Below are 17,549 nucleotides of genomic sequence, written 5' to 3'. Positions count from 1 at the left end.
TCGTAAGGCAAGGCAGAGATCGGTGGTTGTTGACCTCAGATCATATCCGGATATCTTCAGGGAGGTTCACGGACTTGTCTACCGATACGAGGTGATGTTCTGGGTCCTCTGTAGAGTCCCGGGAGTTACGGCCCATGGGTCTACCGTCGTAACAAGACAGAGGTCGTTAGTTTTTGACCTCACGTCATATCCGGATAGCCTCATGGAGGTTTAGGGACTTGTCTACTGATACGTGATGATGATCTGGGTCCTCTGTGGAGTCCCGGAAGTTATGGTCCATGAGTCTACCGTCGTAACAAAGTAGAGGTCGGTAGTTTTTTTTTCCTCAGAGATTATCCTAATACAAAAATACAAAAATACAAAAATACAAAAATATAAAAATATAAAAATATAAAATTTAAAAATATAAAAATATAAAAATATAAAAATATGAAAATATAAAAATATTAAAATATAAAAATATAAAAATATAAAAATATAAAAATATAAAAATATAAAAATATAAAAATATAAAAATCTAAAAAAATAAAAATATAAAAATATAAAAATATAAAAATATAAAAATATAAAAATATAAAAATATAAAAATATAAAAATATAAAAATATAAAAATATAAAAATATAAAAATATAAAAATATAAAAATATAAAAATATAAAAATATAAAAATATAAAAATATAAAAATATAAAAATATAAAAATATAAAAATATAAAATATAAAATATAAAAAAATATAAAATATAAAAATATAAAAATATAAAAATATAAAAATATAAAAATATAAAATATAAAAATATAAAAATATAAAAATATAAAAATATAAAAATATAAAAATATAAAAATATAAAAATATAAAAATATAAAAATATAAAAATATAAAAATATAAAAATATAAAAATATAAAATATAAAAATATAAAAATATAAAAATATAAAAATATAAAAATATAAAAATATAAAAATATAAAAATATAAAATATTAAAATATTAAAATATTAAAATATAAAAATATAAAAATATAAAAATATAAAAATATAAAAATATAAAAATATAAAAATATAAAAATATAAAAATATAAAAATATAAAAATATAAAAATATAAAAATATAAAATATAAAAATATAAAAATATAAAAATATAAAAATATAAAAATATAAAATATAAAAATATAAAAATATAAAAATATAAAAATATAAAAATATAAAAATATAAAAATATAAAATATAAAAATATAAAAATATAAAAATATAAAAATATAAAAATATAAAAATATAAAAATATAAAATATAAAAATATAAAAATATAAAAATATAAAAATATAAAAATATAAAAATATAAAAATATAAAAATATAAAAATATAAAAATATAAAAATATAAAAATATATAAATATAAAAATATAAAAATATAAAAATATAAAAATATAAAAATATAAAAATATAAAAATATAAAAATATAAAAATATAAAAATATAAAAATATAAAAATATAAAAATATAAAAATATAAAAATATAAAATATAAAATATAAAAATATTAAAATATAAAAATATAAAAATATAAAAATATAAAATATAAAAATATGAAAATATAAAAATATAAAAATATAAAAATATAAAAATATAAAAATATAAAATATAAAAATATAAAAATATAAAATATAAAAATATAAAAATATAAAATATAAAAATATAAAATATAAAAATATAAAAATATAAAAATATAAAAATATAAAAATATAAAAATATAAAAATATAAAATATAAAAATATAAAAATATAAAATATAAAAATATAAAAATATAAAAATATAAAAATATAAAAATATAAAAATATAAAAATATAAAAATATAAAAATATAAAATATAAAAATATAAAAATATAAAAATATAAAAATATAAAAATATAAAAATATAAAAATATAAAAATATAAAAATATAAAAATATAAAAATATAAAAATATAAAAATATAAAAATATAAAAATATAAAAATATAAAAATATAAAAATATAAAAATATAAAAATATAAAAATATAAAATATAAAAATATAAAAATATAAAAATATAAAAATATAAAAATATAAAAATATAAAAATATAAAAATATAAAAATATAAAAATATAAAAATATAAAAATATAAAAATATAAAAATATAAAAATATAAAAATATAAAAATATAAAAATATAAAAATATAAAAAATATAAAAATATAAAACAATAAAAATATTAAAATATTAAAATATAAAAATTTATTAAATTTCTGTATGAAAATTTCCAATATTCTACTACCGCCATGTTGGACGCCATCTTGGATTACACATTCCCTGTGTACTTGGAGTATTTTTGATGTCATATTTGAGTTTAGCGACCCCAAGTTAGTCAAATTTGAGATGCTGATTGCTTGCTAAATTTCTGTATGAAAATTTCCAATATTCTACTACCGCCATATTGGACGCCATCTTGGATTACACATTCCCTGTGCACTTTGGAGTTTTTTTGAGGTCATTTTTGAGTTTAGCGACCCCAAATTAGTCTAATTTGAGATGCTGATTGCTTGCTAAATTTCTGTATGAAAATTTCCAATATTCTACTACCGCCATGTTGGACGCCATCTTGGATTACACATTCCCTGTGTACTTGGAGTATTTTTTATGTCATATTCTAGTTTAGCGACCCCAAATTAGTCAAATTTGAGATGCTGATTGCTTGCTAAATTTCTGTATGAAAATTTCCAATATTCTACTACCGCCATGTTGGACGCCATCTTGGATTACACATTCCCTGTGTACTTGGAGTATTTTTTATGTCATATTCTAGTTTAGCGACCCCAAATTAGTCAAATTTGAGATGCTGATTGCTTGCAAAATTTCTGTATGAAAATTTCCAATATTCTACTACCGCCATATTGGACGCCATCTTGGATTTCACATTCCCTGTGTACTTTGGAGTATTTTTGAGGTCATATTCGAGTTTAGCGACCCCAAATAAGTCAAATTTGAGATGCTGATTGCTTGCTAAATTTCTGTATGAAAATTTCCAATATTCTACTACCGCCATATTGGACGCCATCTTGGATTACACATTCCCTGTGCACTTTGGAGTTTTTTTGAGGTCATTTTTGAGTTTAGCGACCCCAAATTAGTCTAATTTGAGATGCTGATTGCTTGCTAAATTTCTGTATGAAAATTTCCAATATTCTACTACCGCCATGTTGGACGCCATCTTGGATTACACATTCCCTGTGTACTTGAAGTATTTTTTATGTCATATTCTAGTTTAGCGACCCCAAATTAGTCAAATTTGAGATGCTGATTGCTTGCTAAATTTCTGTATGAAAATTTCCAATATTCTACTACCGCCATGTTGGACGTCATCTTGGATTACACATTCCCTGTGTACTTGGAGTATTTTTTATGTCATATTCTAGTTTAGCGACCCCAAATTAGTCAAATTTGAGATGCTGATTGCTTGCTAAATTTCTGTATGAAAATTTCCAATATTCTACTACCGCCATATTGGACGCCATCTTGGATTACACATTCCCTGTGTACTTGGAATTTTTTTGAGGTCATATTCTAGTTTAGCGACCCCAAATTAGTCAAATTTGAGATGCTGATTGCTTGCTAAATTTCTGTATGAAAATTTCCAATATTCTACTACCGCCATGTTGGACGCCATCTTGGATTACACATTCCCTGTGTACTTGGAATTTTTTTGAGGTCATATTCTAGTTTAGCGACCCCAAATTAGTCAAATTTGAGATGCTGATTGCTTGCTAAATTTCTGTATGAAAATTTCCAATATTCTACTACCGCCATGTTGGACGCCATCTTGGATTACACATTCCCTGTGTACTTGGAGTATTTTTTATGTCATATTCTAGTTTAGCGACCCCAAATTAGTCAAATTTGAGATGCTGATTGCTTGCTAAATTTCTGTATGAAAATTTCCAATATTCTACTACCGCCATGTTGGACGCCATCTTGGATTACACATTCCCTGTGTACTTGGAGTATTTTTTATGTCATATTCTAGTTTAGCGACCCCAAATTAGTCAAATTTGAGATGCTGATTGCTTGCTAAATTTCTGTATGAAAATTTCCAATATTCTACTACCGCCATGTTGGACGCCATCTTGGATTACACATTCCCTGTGTACTTTGGAGTATTTTTGAGGTCATATTTGAGTTCAGCGACCCCAAATTATAATAATTAGCTTCTTGATACCAAAAATAAGCACCTTTTTTGAATTCGTGTCTTGACTTTAGTGCAAAACACACTTGCTGGCAGCACGGCACAGCAACGATAGAGTTTTCGTCGCATTCGCCGCTCGCGCGGAGAGCAACACTAAGGTAAACAAAAAAAGCGAAAAAACCGTCCCGCCGGCCTGACCTCAAGCCTTAAGCTGGGGTAGCTTATTTTTCCCAGTAAAACCAATACATGCAATTTGTAGGAAATTTCATGGCGAATATTTTTCCTTCTGAGAAAATGCAATTTCAACACTCCAGAGCCGAAATATTTGAGTTTTAGTGAGAAAAAAAAGCGCAAATTTTCAAAATTTCTAAGAATTCAGAAGCAAGGCCTACTAATTACACAATGTTGCAAGCATGTGTCGCAAAGGTCAGGGTATGCTTTCTTATAGTAATTTTGGCCACTGAATCCGAATCTGAAATCAAATTTCGTGTAAACAGTGAGGTTTTGGAGCTACACCCCTTTGCAATGTTATTTGCGTGTTTAAATCGCTGCAATTTAAATAGCTTGCAAGTTCGGTCATACTTTTTCCTCGGTTTTCGTACCACTTTGGTTGTTATTTTACTAACAAAACTCTTTATGGTTAATGTTTGTTCACGTTCTGATTATGTTTTAACAATGTGTTTAGCAATTCGGAAATCGCATATTTTTATTTGGCGAGGGCTTAAGTTAATATTGATTTATAAAAAAAGAATATCAGAGAAAATTTTAGAAAAGTGGCTGCATTTGGATGAATTTGTTTGGAAAATTTGCATTAAAATAAGTTGTGGAAGATATTTCCGAACTTTTTTCATAAAAATATGTGTTACATCCATCAAAAAATGCTTCAAAATTTTTAGTTTTCTCTATTCATTAATCAATCCTTAATTCTAGTAAGGGACCATTCATAAACCACGTGAACACTTTGGAAGGGGGGGGGAGGGTTAGCGATTGTCCACGCTCCATATCAAAAAGATTTGTTTCGTATGGAAATGGGGGGGGGGAAGAGTTTTGAGATTTAAAAAATGTGTCCACGTGGTTTATGGATAGTCCCTTAGCCCCCGCTAAATAACAACATGCGTTTTTTTCGAATTGCTTAAGATAATCAAAACGTAAAAAACATTAAAAAATCTCTGTGAGTAAAATAACAATCAAAGTGGTACGAAAACCGAGGAAAAAGTATGACTGAACTTGCAAGCTATTTGAATTGCAGCGATTTAAACGATTTAAACACGTTGTAATTTTACCTCTTTTCTGTTGCAATGTCACTTTTTCAGTCTAAATTGTGATAAAATTATATCATAAAAGAGGAAATATTCAACTTACCAAAATTACAACTACCAAATTTTCACATTTTTTTACTGTGTACTTGAGTCAAATTTGAACGATTTATGTATAACAAATTTACAATGTTTTTGTTGGCAATTTTGACAAAATTAACTTAACTTAAATCTTACAAAATGAAAAAAAAATTGTTCTTTTTTGCTATAGAGAAATATTATTTTTTAAATCAAATTGTTTGGACAATTCGTAAAATCCACGCTCCACAACCCTTAAATTGCTTTTAAATGTATCTCTGTGGCCAATTCGAGAGAGTTTGTTCAAAAACAATATTGACAGATAAAGTTGAAATGAAAAAATAATCATTCAGAAAACATGTTTTTCAAACCAAATAACTTTTTTCAGAACAAGTCTTACTGGTTTCAGATAGTGAATAAAAAGATAATCGTTGAATTTACTTTAAAAATGTTGAAATATGTTTGCATTCTTTGGGCACCTTTCATATGATACGAAGTTGTTTTTTGATGCTTTTTTATTAATTCATTTGTGGTTTGGGTTTTTTTACATGGTCTGAGTCTGTTATAACCGAAACCAACCAGAAAAATCAAAATATTGTGCTCCAACATGGTTTAAACGGCTGTCCCAATTCGCCCCATGTATCCCAATTGACCCCAGTTTACGTTATTCCAAAAAAAATTCCAAACATTTAAAATGTAAATATCAACAAAAGATAAAAATTAATAAAAATGCGTAGGATAGTTTCAAACGAGCTATCTCCTTTAACTAAACTGATACTAACTTCTCAGATCAAAACGTTATCATTTAGCATCCCATCGCATCTCACAGCTATGATCAATTTCCACTTTCGATCTCTCCCAAACTCAAACTTATCTCGTCCGAAACCATCTGAGGAGAACGAAGTGGGCTTTAATACTCAAATAATCGAGCCAATTTGCGGATTATACGGTCTGGTAGCGAAGTGAAAGAGATCTTCTGCTACTGTTGCCTAATGAAAAGGTCCGATAATGGCCAATTTATGGAGGATGCTTCGCGGTGATCGATGCAGATTTTAATTGTTTTATGAGCTGTGATCTTCGAGTGGAACTAAAGGGGAAGGATTTCGTGGGCAGTGGTGTGGAAACCATTAGACCATTTGGGGGCCATAGAATTGCATAGTTTGAAAGTTACTTTCTCAATAAAAAGAAGGACAATACTATTGGGGCAAGATTGGAAAAAAATAGTTTGCAATTTAATTTTAACATGTTTTGTATGGTTGACCATTCTGTGCATTGTCCTGAAGTTTGGTTGAATTTGGTTGCCAAAGTCCCGAGTTATAATTACAAATGTTTACGGTAGTTGGGCTTGTACGTGTGTCAAACGCGTTCTGAACTGAAATCCCTTTTGTCAGTTGTCGCACATACATCAATTTTCAGGTTGTGTCAAGATGGCGCGACAAGATTGAAACTACTTTGTTATGAAAAGTGACAACACTGCACGCAGGTTGTCCGAGTTTAATAGGATATCTCAGGATTGAAATCTAATTTTGAGGATCAGTTATGGTCAAAAGGTGAGGCATCGAGAGCTAAACAAAATGACGTTCTTAACTCAATTATACCCAAAATACACGTGCGACAAGATGGTGAAATGTTTGGTGGGTAAACGATTTGGCCCAATTTACATTCAATTTGATTTTCAAAGCGAAACATATCAAAAAATTATTCTCTCAACAGGTGAAAGAAATTAAAAATCTGTGAAGAATACCATACAAAATCAAGAATTTCTCCAACTGTTTTGGTCATAGTCGTAAAAACTAGCAACCGTGTTAAATTCCTCAACTTTATCATACAGCCCTATCAACACCTCCATAATCATAACTTTTCAAAATAGCTTAAAACCGCTCCCTCGCCCCCAAAACTTACCTTCTTACTTAGCAATTCACCGTAATCCTTGGTCGGTTTATATTGCTCTCTCGCCTCTCTCTCTCTCTCTCTCTCTCTCTCTCTCTCTCTCTCTCTCTCTCTCTCTCTCTCTCTGATGACTGCGGTGGGACCCTCAAATCCTCAATGCTTTTTCCGCTCACTGCTCTTCTGTTATCTTGATTTAAAATAATCACACACTGGCACTTCTTGAAATTTCCAAAAACCGCCCACACACAACGCAAGGCTTTTTAATTTCACTAGAAATATTTGAAAAAAATAGATAAAAACTCGATTACGTGCACTTTTTAGCAAATGTAACAAACACTTGGAAGGTTTTCTTTACATAAAGTATAAAAAATGCTAATAGTTGTTATTACTCCTCATAAATCACGCGCTTCTCAAAGCGTTTGCTCAAAAGAAACGAATACATCTTTATCAAAGCTGAAAACAGAGTCGGGAATTTTTCCACTTTCCTCGTGCGAAAAATAAACGAACTTTTCCATCTCTTCCGTTCTGCACTGATGCACGCTCAACGCGAGCAAACAAGCATGATCAAAACGAGCAAACCAGCATGATCATTTCGCGCAAATTCCATCACTTTTTTCACGCCAAGCTCGTTTAGCAGCGTTAGGGGTCCTCTAAGGTCTCAGTGAACACCTTGGTGAACACGCCATCGAGATTAGCCGAAGGTTCCCAAAAAAAAAGTCGCCAATGCTTTCTCTCCACGAGTCAGACCCCAAACTTCGGGTCGCCCAAAACCAGTTTCCTCCGAAGAAAGGTCGTCCCTTAAAAGCCCGAGAGACCCCGACCGGGGTCCAAAACCTGAAATCCGCCCGACGGACCCACCAGGAAGACCCCAACAGACCCACAAATACACACGATCACACGTACAGCTCTTTCCAGGGGTCCCCAAGCCGGAGTAAGGTCGCGGCTTCCCGCTCAACTTGACACGAACACACACGCGCGCAAAACGTAAAACGACCGATCGTGACGACCGCTGAAGGTCTACTGACGACGCGAGCACGCCGATCGCGACCGACCGAACTGGTTCGCGCGATCACGTTCGGTGAAGCACAGGAGGAAAAGGAACTGCGAAAAGAGGCTCGTGTGCTTCGGAGTTAAGGCGATCGTCCGTTCGGAGTTTTGCTGTTTTGTGGCCTGATCGAGCGCATCGTGAGGGAGGTGTTGGAGGTGGAGCGGACTGGATGCATTTTTTATGAGCGAGCGACGACGACGACAAGCTTTGTTGGAACTAAGTGGACGTTCTAGGTTTTGTAGAACGCGGGACCGGGAATGGCGTAGTTTTGAGCTTGATTAGAGTGGTTTGGAATTAATTGAGGAGATTACTGGGGCTGGTTGGACGATAAATGCAGTGGAGTGTGGAATTTGCATTTTTGTTTTGCTTGAATGAGACCATTGCAACATAAAAAAATCCTCTTTAGAAAAAAAACGTTACTTAATCCACCTTTAGGTGGTTGGTGCCTTCCTCACATTCATAAAGTAAAGACACTACACATCCTCAAAAAATTGTATAAATAACACTTATTTTTTTATCAAATTATCTGAGATTTGGCACAAAAAAGTGTATCAAAAATACTAAAGTACCTATAACTTTTGATAGGATAGTCAGATCTTCAATCTTTTGGGCTTGTTGGAAAGGTCTTTTGATTACCTATCCAACGATGGGTTGCATGATAGATCCGGACAACTTTTTCATTAAAATATTTGTGATCCGGCTTCAAAAAAGTCTATAAATAACACTTAAGTGCTCATAACTTTTGATGGGGTTGTCAGATCTTCAATCTTTTTAACGCGTTGGAAAGGTCTTTCAAATTCCTTTCTAATAATATATAGCATGACCGGTTTTCTTACAAAAACCACCCTTTTTACAATCTTCCGAAGTTTAGCTAAAATGGTTTTTTTAGCATAACTTTTGAAGTACTTTTCTAAACTTCATAATATTAACTAGGGTCTTGTAGGACCCCAAGACGGATCGAATGAGACCAAAACGGTCCAAATCGGTTCAGCCAGTCCGGAGATAATCGAGTGCATATTTTTCGGTGCACGGACTCACATCCAGACACACGCACAGACATTTGTTCAGAATTTGATTCTGAGTCGATAGGTATACGTGAAGGTAGGTCTACGAGGTCAAATAAAGAAGTTCATTTTTCGAGTGATTTTAAAGCCTTTCCTCATTGAGGTGAGGAAGGCAAAAAGAAATCAAGAGGTACACAAAAAAACAAAAATACAAAAATACAAAAATACAAAAATACAAAAATACAAAAATACAAAAATACAAAAATACAAAAATACAAAAATACAAAAATACAAAAATACAAAAATACAAAAATACAAAAATACAAAAATACAAAAATACAAAAATACAAAAATACAAAAATACAAAAATACAAAAATACAAAAATACAAAATACAAAAATACAAAAATACAAAAATACAAAAATACAAAAATACAAAAATACAAAAATACAAAAATACAAAAATACAAAAATACAAAAATACAAAAATACAAAAATACAAAAATACAAAAATACAAAAATACAAAAATACAAAAATACAAAATACAAAAATACAAAAATAAAAATACAAAAATACAAAATACAAAAATACAAAAATACAAAATAAAAATACAAAAATACAAAAATACAAAAATACAAAAATACAAAATACAAAAATACAAAAATACAAAAATACAAAAATACAAAAATACAAAAATACAAAAATACAAAAATACAAAAATACAAAAATACAAAAATACAAAATACAAAAATACAAAATACAAAAATACAAAAATACAAAAATACAAAAATACAAAAATACAAAAATACAAAAATACAAAAATAAAAAAATACAAAAATACAAAAATACAAAAATACAAAAATACAAAAATACAAAAATACAAAAATACAAAAATACAAAAATACAAAAATACAAAAATACAAAAATACAAAAATACAAAAATACAAAAAAACAGATATTTTCCAAGTCTAAATTAAATAGTTCAGAAGATTCACTTTCAAAACACAACCTAAAACCCATATTGTATGAAATGTTGTCCAAGTCTGTTTTCCTGAAATCGTCAAGTGAAAACCTGTTCCTCTAATAAACAACAGTTCATTACCCCCCGTCCATCCAATCTCCGCGTCAGGAATTCCACAGAACATTCACTTTCCGGTTCCTTGACCTACCTTCACGGGCTGCTGCTGCAGCAGCAATTAGTAGAACGTTGGCCCATTTCCACCCTGAAACCAGTTGTGTCGCCTCCAACATTGCACGCAGATCGTCAACCCACACACAGTATTTAATAGTAACGTCTCTAAATGGTCGGGTCTATCAACAACCGCAACCGCGGACAGACGGCAGGTAGGCTAAGCTAAGCCAATCTGAACGGTCAGCGCTTGCGCACATTCCATTTCGAGTGAATCTTGTAACAGTTTCGGTTTGGTTTGTGGAGAGACTCATCCTACGAGTTTTTTTTTTTAATGATCAGTTTGAACTAATTTGGTTAATCTCGAAAATGATGAAAAATCTTTAAACCGCAAATCTTCCGCAAAAACCACTTTGCACATCGGTGCAAATTTGTCACAATCGACCAAAGAAGTTCAGAACAAACCGTTACGCGGTTTGATTTGTTCCACATTTTCAGTCGAGCGGCTGCGCGGTGTGAATTGAACTAAATAAACTGAATTCTCGGAGTGACGGTCGGGAACAACAACTCTTGGTGCAGCATGGTGATCGCTCTGCATAGGGTCTGGAAGATCGACGTCAAGTAACCCAAAGAAAGTCGCACCACGCGGTTAGGGTAACATTTGAAGCCGGAAAGCATAAAAACTGAAACGAATTGATAAACAAATGAAGAAACTGGCTGACGAGCATGAAATGTGGGCTGGAAGGTTTTTTATGTGTTTTTTTTTTCTCTTAAGGTAACTATGGGTCAATACGGTCCAATGGTTTAAGGGGTTTCTTTTACCGGGAATGACACCTTTTGGAGTCCAAAACAGCTCTCCAAATTTAAGAAGCTGTTGGCTGCAATATTGTTTTTTTACCTTTTTATTAACTTCTTGGCAGATAACTTTTTCGACTACTACTTACAGACTTCATCACTGTTCAAATTACACAAAGCAAATACGCATTTTGTTCTTCGCCATAACATAAATTTGAAACCAATACTATCAAAAATTTGCTCAATAAAAAAACCCCATGACATAAGAGCAATTCTCTACAAAATCGGTCTTTTTTAAAGAATTTTAATTTCTGTATTTTTTTTAATCCGACTAAAACTATGTTGAAGCCTTCGGTATGCCCAAAGAAGCCATTTTGCATCATTAGTTTGTCCATATAATTTTCCATACAAATTTGGCAGCTTTCCATACAAAAATGATGTATGAAAATTCAAAAATCTGTACAGTCATCCCACTTATTCGGAACACCCACAAATTCGGAACACTTTTATGATAATTTGTCAGTAGGATGCCAAAAGTAGCTTTTCTGTCAACCTTACTATTTTTAGAACCTTTATTTGGACATTATCTTGCTATTACTAGTGAAAAGTAGTACTTTTTGAACAAGACTATTTTGTCCAGAGCAGGAAAACACTGCCTCCAAATGGCCTGTTTCATAATTGTGGGATGTTATTGTGCCTCCCACAATTGTGAAACACCTGAATTTTACTGATAATTACACGAAAAAAGTTATCAAACCATGTATAAAACATCACTAAGCTAGAGTTTCATTGGTTTCAGTGTGTGAAGTCATTATTTGGTAATAAATACGTACTCCTGAAGAAATCCAAAGTTTGTTTACATTCGCAAGAAAAAAGTGTTCCGAATTTGTGGATTTCAAGGGTCAAAGTAATTCTTCAAAAACTTCATATAAAAGTTAAAATTTGCAGATGTTCGATACAGCATTCGAAAGATCGCAAGAAAAGCTTTCAAATGAAGGTAAAAACGAATCATTAAGTTCAATTATCGATTCGCTATGATTTTTTGAACATCGGACAATCTGGAAACCGTTCCGAAAATGTGGGATGACTGTATCTTTTGAAGGAATTTTTTGAGTCTTCGGCAAAGTTGTAGGTATGGATACGGACAACACTGAAAAAACTGATACACGGCAAAAAATTTTTGGTGATTTTTTATTTAACTTTTTGTTACTTAAAGTGAATTTGCAAGAAAACACTATTTTTTTATATGTTTGAGAGGACATGAAATGCCAATTTTTTTAGAAATTTCGAGAATGGGAAAAAAATCTTTGACCGAGTTATGATTTTTTTTAATCAATACTGATTTTTTGTTTGGGTGAGTCTTTGAAAACATCAATTTTCCTGTTTTTTAACCTTTGCATAGCAATATCTCGGGAACTAAGGGTCGTATCAACAAAGTTCTAAAATGCAAAATATAGAGAATTTTCTCAGCTCTTCAAAAATATTTTTTTCAAAAGTGGGCAAACTTGTGCACTAATTTAAAAAAATAAAAAACTGCGACTATTTTCAAAAAAGTTACCTAAAATTGGCTTTAACTTGAAAACGGTGCACATCGAAAAATGAAGTTGAGAAAATTTTGCGACCAATATTTTGATTTTTTTGAAAAAAATCAGTAATGATTAAAAAATCATAACTCAGTCAAAGATTTTTTGCACAACCTGGAAATTTCTGAAAAGTCGGCATTTTATGTCTTTCTTTGGGCATACCGAAGGCACCAAATAATTCCCAAGTAACAATTTAAGTTTTGTTCCTTTCCTGAAGAGATATTCAAGTTATCTTAGCAAAAAATGATCATAAAGCTAACTTATCTCCAGAACAACAATAAATCAGCATTAAACCTGAGTTAAGTGCAAAGTGGACCATTTTAGGAGGTTATCAAGAGCTTTTATCAGGAGTTATCTAAAACTAAGCAACTTTAAAGATGATTTTTACAGCACTCTGTAAATGGTCTTAGTTACCGTTATAAAACTTGTTTGCAAGCTTCTTTAATTTATTAACTATTAGAAGAGCTCTTCATGACTGTAATAAAGTATTCTTAAACTTGTAAGCTCTTGTTGGAGATAAAATAGATTTGTCGAAGTGAAACAGGTTCTTCATTTTATTTCGTAAATTCCATTCATTCTATATGAATAAAAAACACAATTGACAAAAGAACTTTAGCTTAAAATGATAATTATATTATACAAACAAAATTAATATTACTGCGACTTAATGCAGCCGATCTAATGGTAAAATTCATGCCATGAAAATTTTACTGATTGATTTTCTGAGATACCTCGAAAAAATATGGACCGTAGGAGTAAATCATTAAAAAAAACATTGACTTTAATTTTTTTGAGGAATTTTGTTTGCCGATACCAACATGGCTACCATTTTTTGCTATTATTTTTCATGTTAATATGGCTGATCTTATTAAAACTATTATTTCTTACTTAAAGCTCTTGTGAAACTATTTTTTCTTGAGAAGCTCTTGTCCTAGCCTCCTTAAGAGTAATGTTTCTTGAAAAGCTCTTGTTCAAGATTGAGTAAGAAGTCAAAGGCTGATGTAAGCTTTAAAGGGGTTTTGATCCAGAGCAAAAGGCGTAGTACTGCGACCGTAGTGCATGCTAAGGTGTAAAAAGAGGTTCGCAGAAGGTAGATCCGACAATAAATCTCTGAATTTCTTTTCCCTAGCTAAATAAAAACAAAGATTGAGATTTTTCCATTCAATTTATTTATTTTTGTAAGTGGGCCAAATCATCGTTTAGCACACATGTTTTTCTTACATGGAAGAATTTGTCATCCATCATAAAATAATTTAGCCAAAACAGCGTTTTTTTTTATTATTTTTGATAACGAACACAACACCACCAATCCGAGGGACGAGATTATTATCTTCTCAAAAGGTTTTATCCGACTGGTCCTCGAATGTTGAATCGCTGCTTCCGTCGAGACGTTGATGAGGAAACGCCAAAAAATTTCCGTACCAGGGCAAACGGATAGAAGAGAGGTCCCACTAAGCCGGGCGTCGGTGACTTCTGCAAAAAAAAATCCGGATCGACACGATCTTCAACCAGTTGACCAGCGAACCTGAACTGTGGCCACGGGAGTGGCGGCCATAGTGGCGATTTGCGTGCTGCTCGATCACGACGTGCCGGAGTGAAATGTATTGCTGGACACGCATGCCAACGAATTCGGCTTGCACCCGACCTCGTACACTTTTCCGAAGGTGAAAATCGTAACGTCCACGCGTGATTCGGATTACGAAAAAACGTAATTCTCTGAATTAGCACTTAGACACTAAACCGAACGACAGCGACATCTTGTACGAATGATTTGCGAATGTGAGTGATTTGACAGATCAAATTCAAACAATCTGGAAATATGCTTTCATAAAGCGAAGTAGTTTCAATTGAGTTTTAATGCAGTTTTGGGAAGATAAGTTGTCTTGAAATTAACCTCTTTGGGATAACTTTAAGTAAAAAACCTAGGTGTGGCATAAAACTATGTTTCATATTTCTAAAACACTCTTGAAGATTGTTTGAAGATATTGTTAAAATATTCGTATCATAAATCCAGAATGTTTTGTTTAATGCTTGCATAACACTGAGAAGTAATTTTCAAAGCTTTTATAAAACTTGTTAAGACAAACAAGCATTCTCTTTGTTACTTGGGAAGTTTCAGTCGGATAAAAAAACACAAAAAAATCGAATGACCAAAATCTGTTCATAAGTTAACGTTAAAAAAAATGTTCTCATCATCCCGTCCCTTGATCCAGCTGTTCTATTTTTTATACGAATCAGAGTGACTCATCCAACTCCTTTTCATGCTTATGCGGTAGTTGGTCAATTATGGGATCCTCACCAGCTACTGGAGGCCTCCAAGGTCAACAGCTGCAATCCAACGAGGATCATCGTGCATGGCCTCTGCAACTGTCGACAATCGGACAATCGGCAATTTAGTATTTGAAAGACATTTGTCATATACTGACAGCAAACATTACTTCCTTCAAAAATTCCCACAAGTCAAACTAATGAGAAAAAAGTGTTCTCACCAAGCTCTCCCCTAAATCACCACCCTGCCTCAAAAGTATGATTCAAACTCCGCCATTTTTTTTTTCTTATCTGAATGAATTCATTCATTCAGCTCCACTGCTTGTGCCGTGAAGTTCCCCGCGAAACCGGTTCATTTTTCGCCCGCCAAAACGGGGATCCCCCTCAGCCAGTCGGGACCTTTCTTTTGCCTTCTTCGGCTCAACCGGCAAGGAAGAATAAAATGTGTGCGATTCTTTGTAACGCTTGCGACTAACAAACTGGACGCTCAGTCGATCTTTCGCGCGAAACCGACTCAGCCGTATTTCTATCATGCTGAAATTGGTCGTAACTTTGATTGTAGTTTTTGGTGTTGTCAAGGCTGAGGGTTTGTTGATTAGATTAATTAATTGGTATAGAAATAATTTTGAATTCGTTGTAGATTACCAGTTTGGCTGTGACAACCATTACCATGCGCTGATGGAGCGGCATGTGCAAGAAGCTCCCGATTACAGTGAACACAACGATGTCTCGATTGACCCGCTGAACGTGACCTTCCACCTAAACACCAGACAGAATCCAACGGAGAGTGAAATCCTGACCATCGGAAATGTCCAGCTGCTGGAGGCCTCCAAGTTCAACAGCTCCAATCCGACGAGGATCGTCGTGCATGGCTTTTGCAACTGTCGACACTCGGATTTCTGTCTGGAAACCCGTCAGATGCTCCTGCACCGTCAAGAGTACAACGTGATCACGCTCAACTGGCAGAGTGGTACGCAGCTGACCGACTACTGGACTGCCAGAAAGCGAATCATTCCAGCATCCAAAGATCTCGCAAAGTTCATCGACTTCCTGCACGCGAAAGGAGGTCTGAACGTAAAGGATCTCTACCTGGTGGGCCACAGTCTGGGTGCTCATCTGTCCGGTCTGGCAGCCAAAGCGATCACCAGTGGAAAGGTCAACACAATCGTTGGGCTAGACCCGGCAAAACCCTTATTCGATCTTGACAGACCAGCAGAACGCTTGGCGGATACCGATGCCGAGTACGTTGAGGTGATCCACACCAACGGTGGATGGCTGGGGATCTTCGATCCCATTGGTCACACCGACTTCTATCCCAACGGTGGAGTCAGTCAACCCGGTTGTAACTGGTGGATCTTCGGAGGTGACGCTCACAGCAATCAATAACTAACACAAAACACTAACCTAACCTTATTCTCTAAACAGCTTCCTGCTCGCACGGTCGAGCCTGGGCGCTTTACGCCGAATCGGTCGTCTCAAAGGTGGGCTTCTGGTCAACGCTGTGCCAGTCGCTAAGCCAGGTCAGTCCGGCTGGATGCCGAAGTCCACGGGCCAAGCTTCGGATGGGTGGCGAACCGATCGTGCAGCAGTCGCGTGGTATCCTGACGGTTCGGACGCGAAGTGAGTCACCGTTCGCGGAGGGAAAGCTTGAGGATTTGAGGCGGAAGAAATGGGAGGGAATGGGTAAGGGAAAGAAGAAGGTGTGGAAGGGGAAAAAAAGGTATTGATGAAAAAATCATCAATTTATTTTCATCTACTTGACTGTGGTCAGCATTGGGAATCTCAATTCCAATGTATTTTTCCAGTGAATTTTTTAAATAATAAAACCATCCTATTTCCAGATAGTTTGCAAAATATCAAGAAAAAAAATATGATTTTTAGATAGGGATTTTGCTATTAAGTGTATTGTTTACCGAAATATGTATTCCTTAGATGTAATTGTTCTGGCAAATGCAAAATAATTTGAAAATAAGTTGAAAATGATAATATTCTTTAACATGAACAGAACGTTAGTTGAAAAATAAAATGACGATGTGTTTTCGGTAACACGATGAATAAAACATAATTAAATTAGAATTAAAGTGGGTTGAAAGAAGAAAAGTTTTGTTGGAAATAAAAAAACTAAAATGTTTGAATAATGTTCAAAATCACCAATTATATATATTTTCTCAAATGGTTTATCAAGTTAAGCTTCTTACCTATATGTTAAAAACATTTTGATTATTTTCATGTAATTTAATCCACTGTATTTGAAGTAATTTTAGTTATTGCATAATTTAACGTGGATACTATGATTTAAAAGCAATTTGT

General features: G+C 32.9%; 2 protein-coding genes across 5 annotated transcripts in view; one reads left to right on the top strand and one right to left on the bottom strand.

The window, feature by feature from the left end:
- Window positions 1-8,451, bottom strand: part of LOC6051464 (NADPH-dependent 1-acyldihydroxyacetone phosphate reductase) — an 85,501-nt gene extending 77,050 nt beyond the window's left edge. The window contains exons 1-2 of one of the 4 annotated variants that reach the window (XM_038262682.1): window positions 8,271-8,451; window positions 7,425-7,681 (exon numbers count right to left, since the gene is read on the bottom strand). The gene's annotated coding sequence lies outside the window, so the exon portion shown is untranslated. The remainder of the gene's footprint in view (window positions 1-7,424; window positions 7,682-8,270) is intronic. The other 3 variants (XM_038262681.1, XM_038262684.1, XM_038262683.1) reach the window with 3 other exon arrangements.
- A 7,268-nt stretch (window positions 8,452-15,719) lies between these two features.
- LOC6050287 (phospholipase A1) lies at window positions 15,720-17,060 on the top strand. The gene is made up of 3 exons (XM_038263326.1): window positions 15,720-15,825; window positions 15,880-16,602; window positions 16,665-17,060. The coding sequence occupies exons 1-3, from the start codon at window positions 15,771-15,773 to the stop codon at window positions 16,964-16,966; spliced, it is 1,080 nt and encodes a 359-aa protein (XP_038119254.1). The 5' UTR covers window positions 15,720-15,770; the 3' UTR covers window positions 16,967-17,060.
- Window positions 17,061-17,549: the final 489 nt, after the last annotated feature.

This window comes from Culex quinquefasciatus, chromosome 3 (assembly GCF_015732765.1).
Source record: "Culex quinquefasciatus strain JHB chromosome 3, VPISU_Cqui_1.0_pri_paternal, whole genome shotgun sequence".
NCBI classification, from domain to species: domain Eukaryota; kingdom Metazoa; phylum Arthropoda; class Insecta; order Diptera; family Culicidae; genus Culex; species Culex quinquefasciatus.
Note: the sequence above shows the minus strand (reverse complement) of the source record. Positions and strands in the feature narration are given on the sequence as shown.

Bases quoted from the DNA above. Each gene is read 5' to 3' on its own strand.
- LOC6050287 (XM_038263326.1), top strand. From the start codon at position 15,771: ATGCTGAAATTGGTCGTAACTTTGATTGTAGTTTTTGGTGTTGTCAAG. The intron at 15,826-15,879 runs GTTTGTTGATTA...AATTCGTTGTAG, and splicing joins TGGTGTTGTCAAGGCTGAGG to ATTACCAGTTTGGCTGTGAC. The intron at 16,603-16,664 runs GTGACGCTCACA...TTCTCTAAACAG, and splicing joins TAACTGGTGGATCTTCGGAG to CTTCCTGCTCGCACGGTCGA.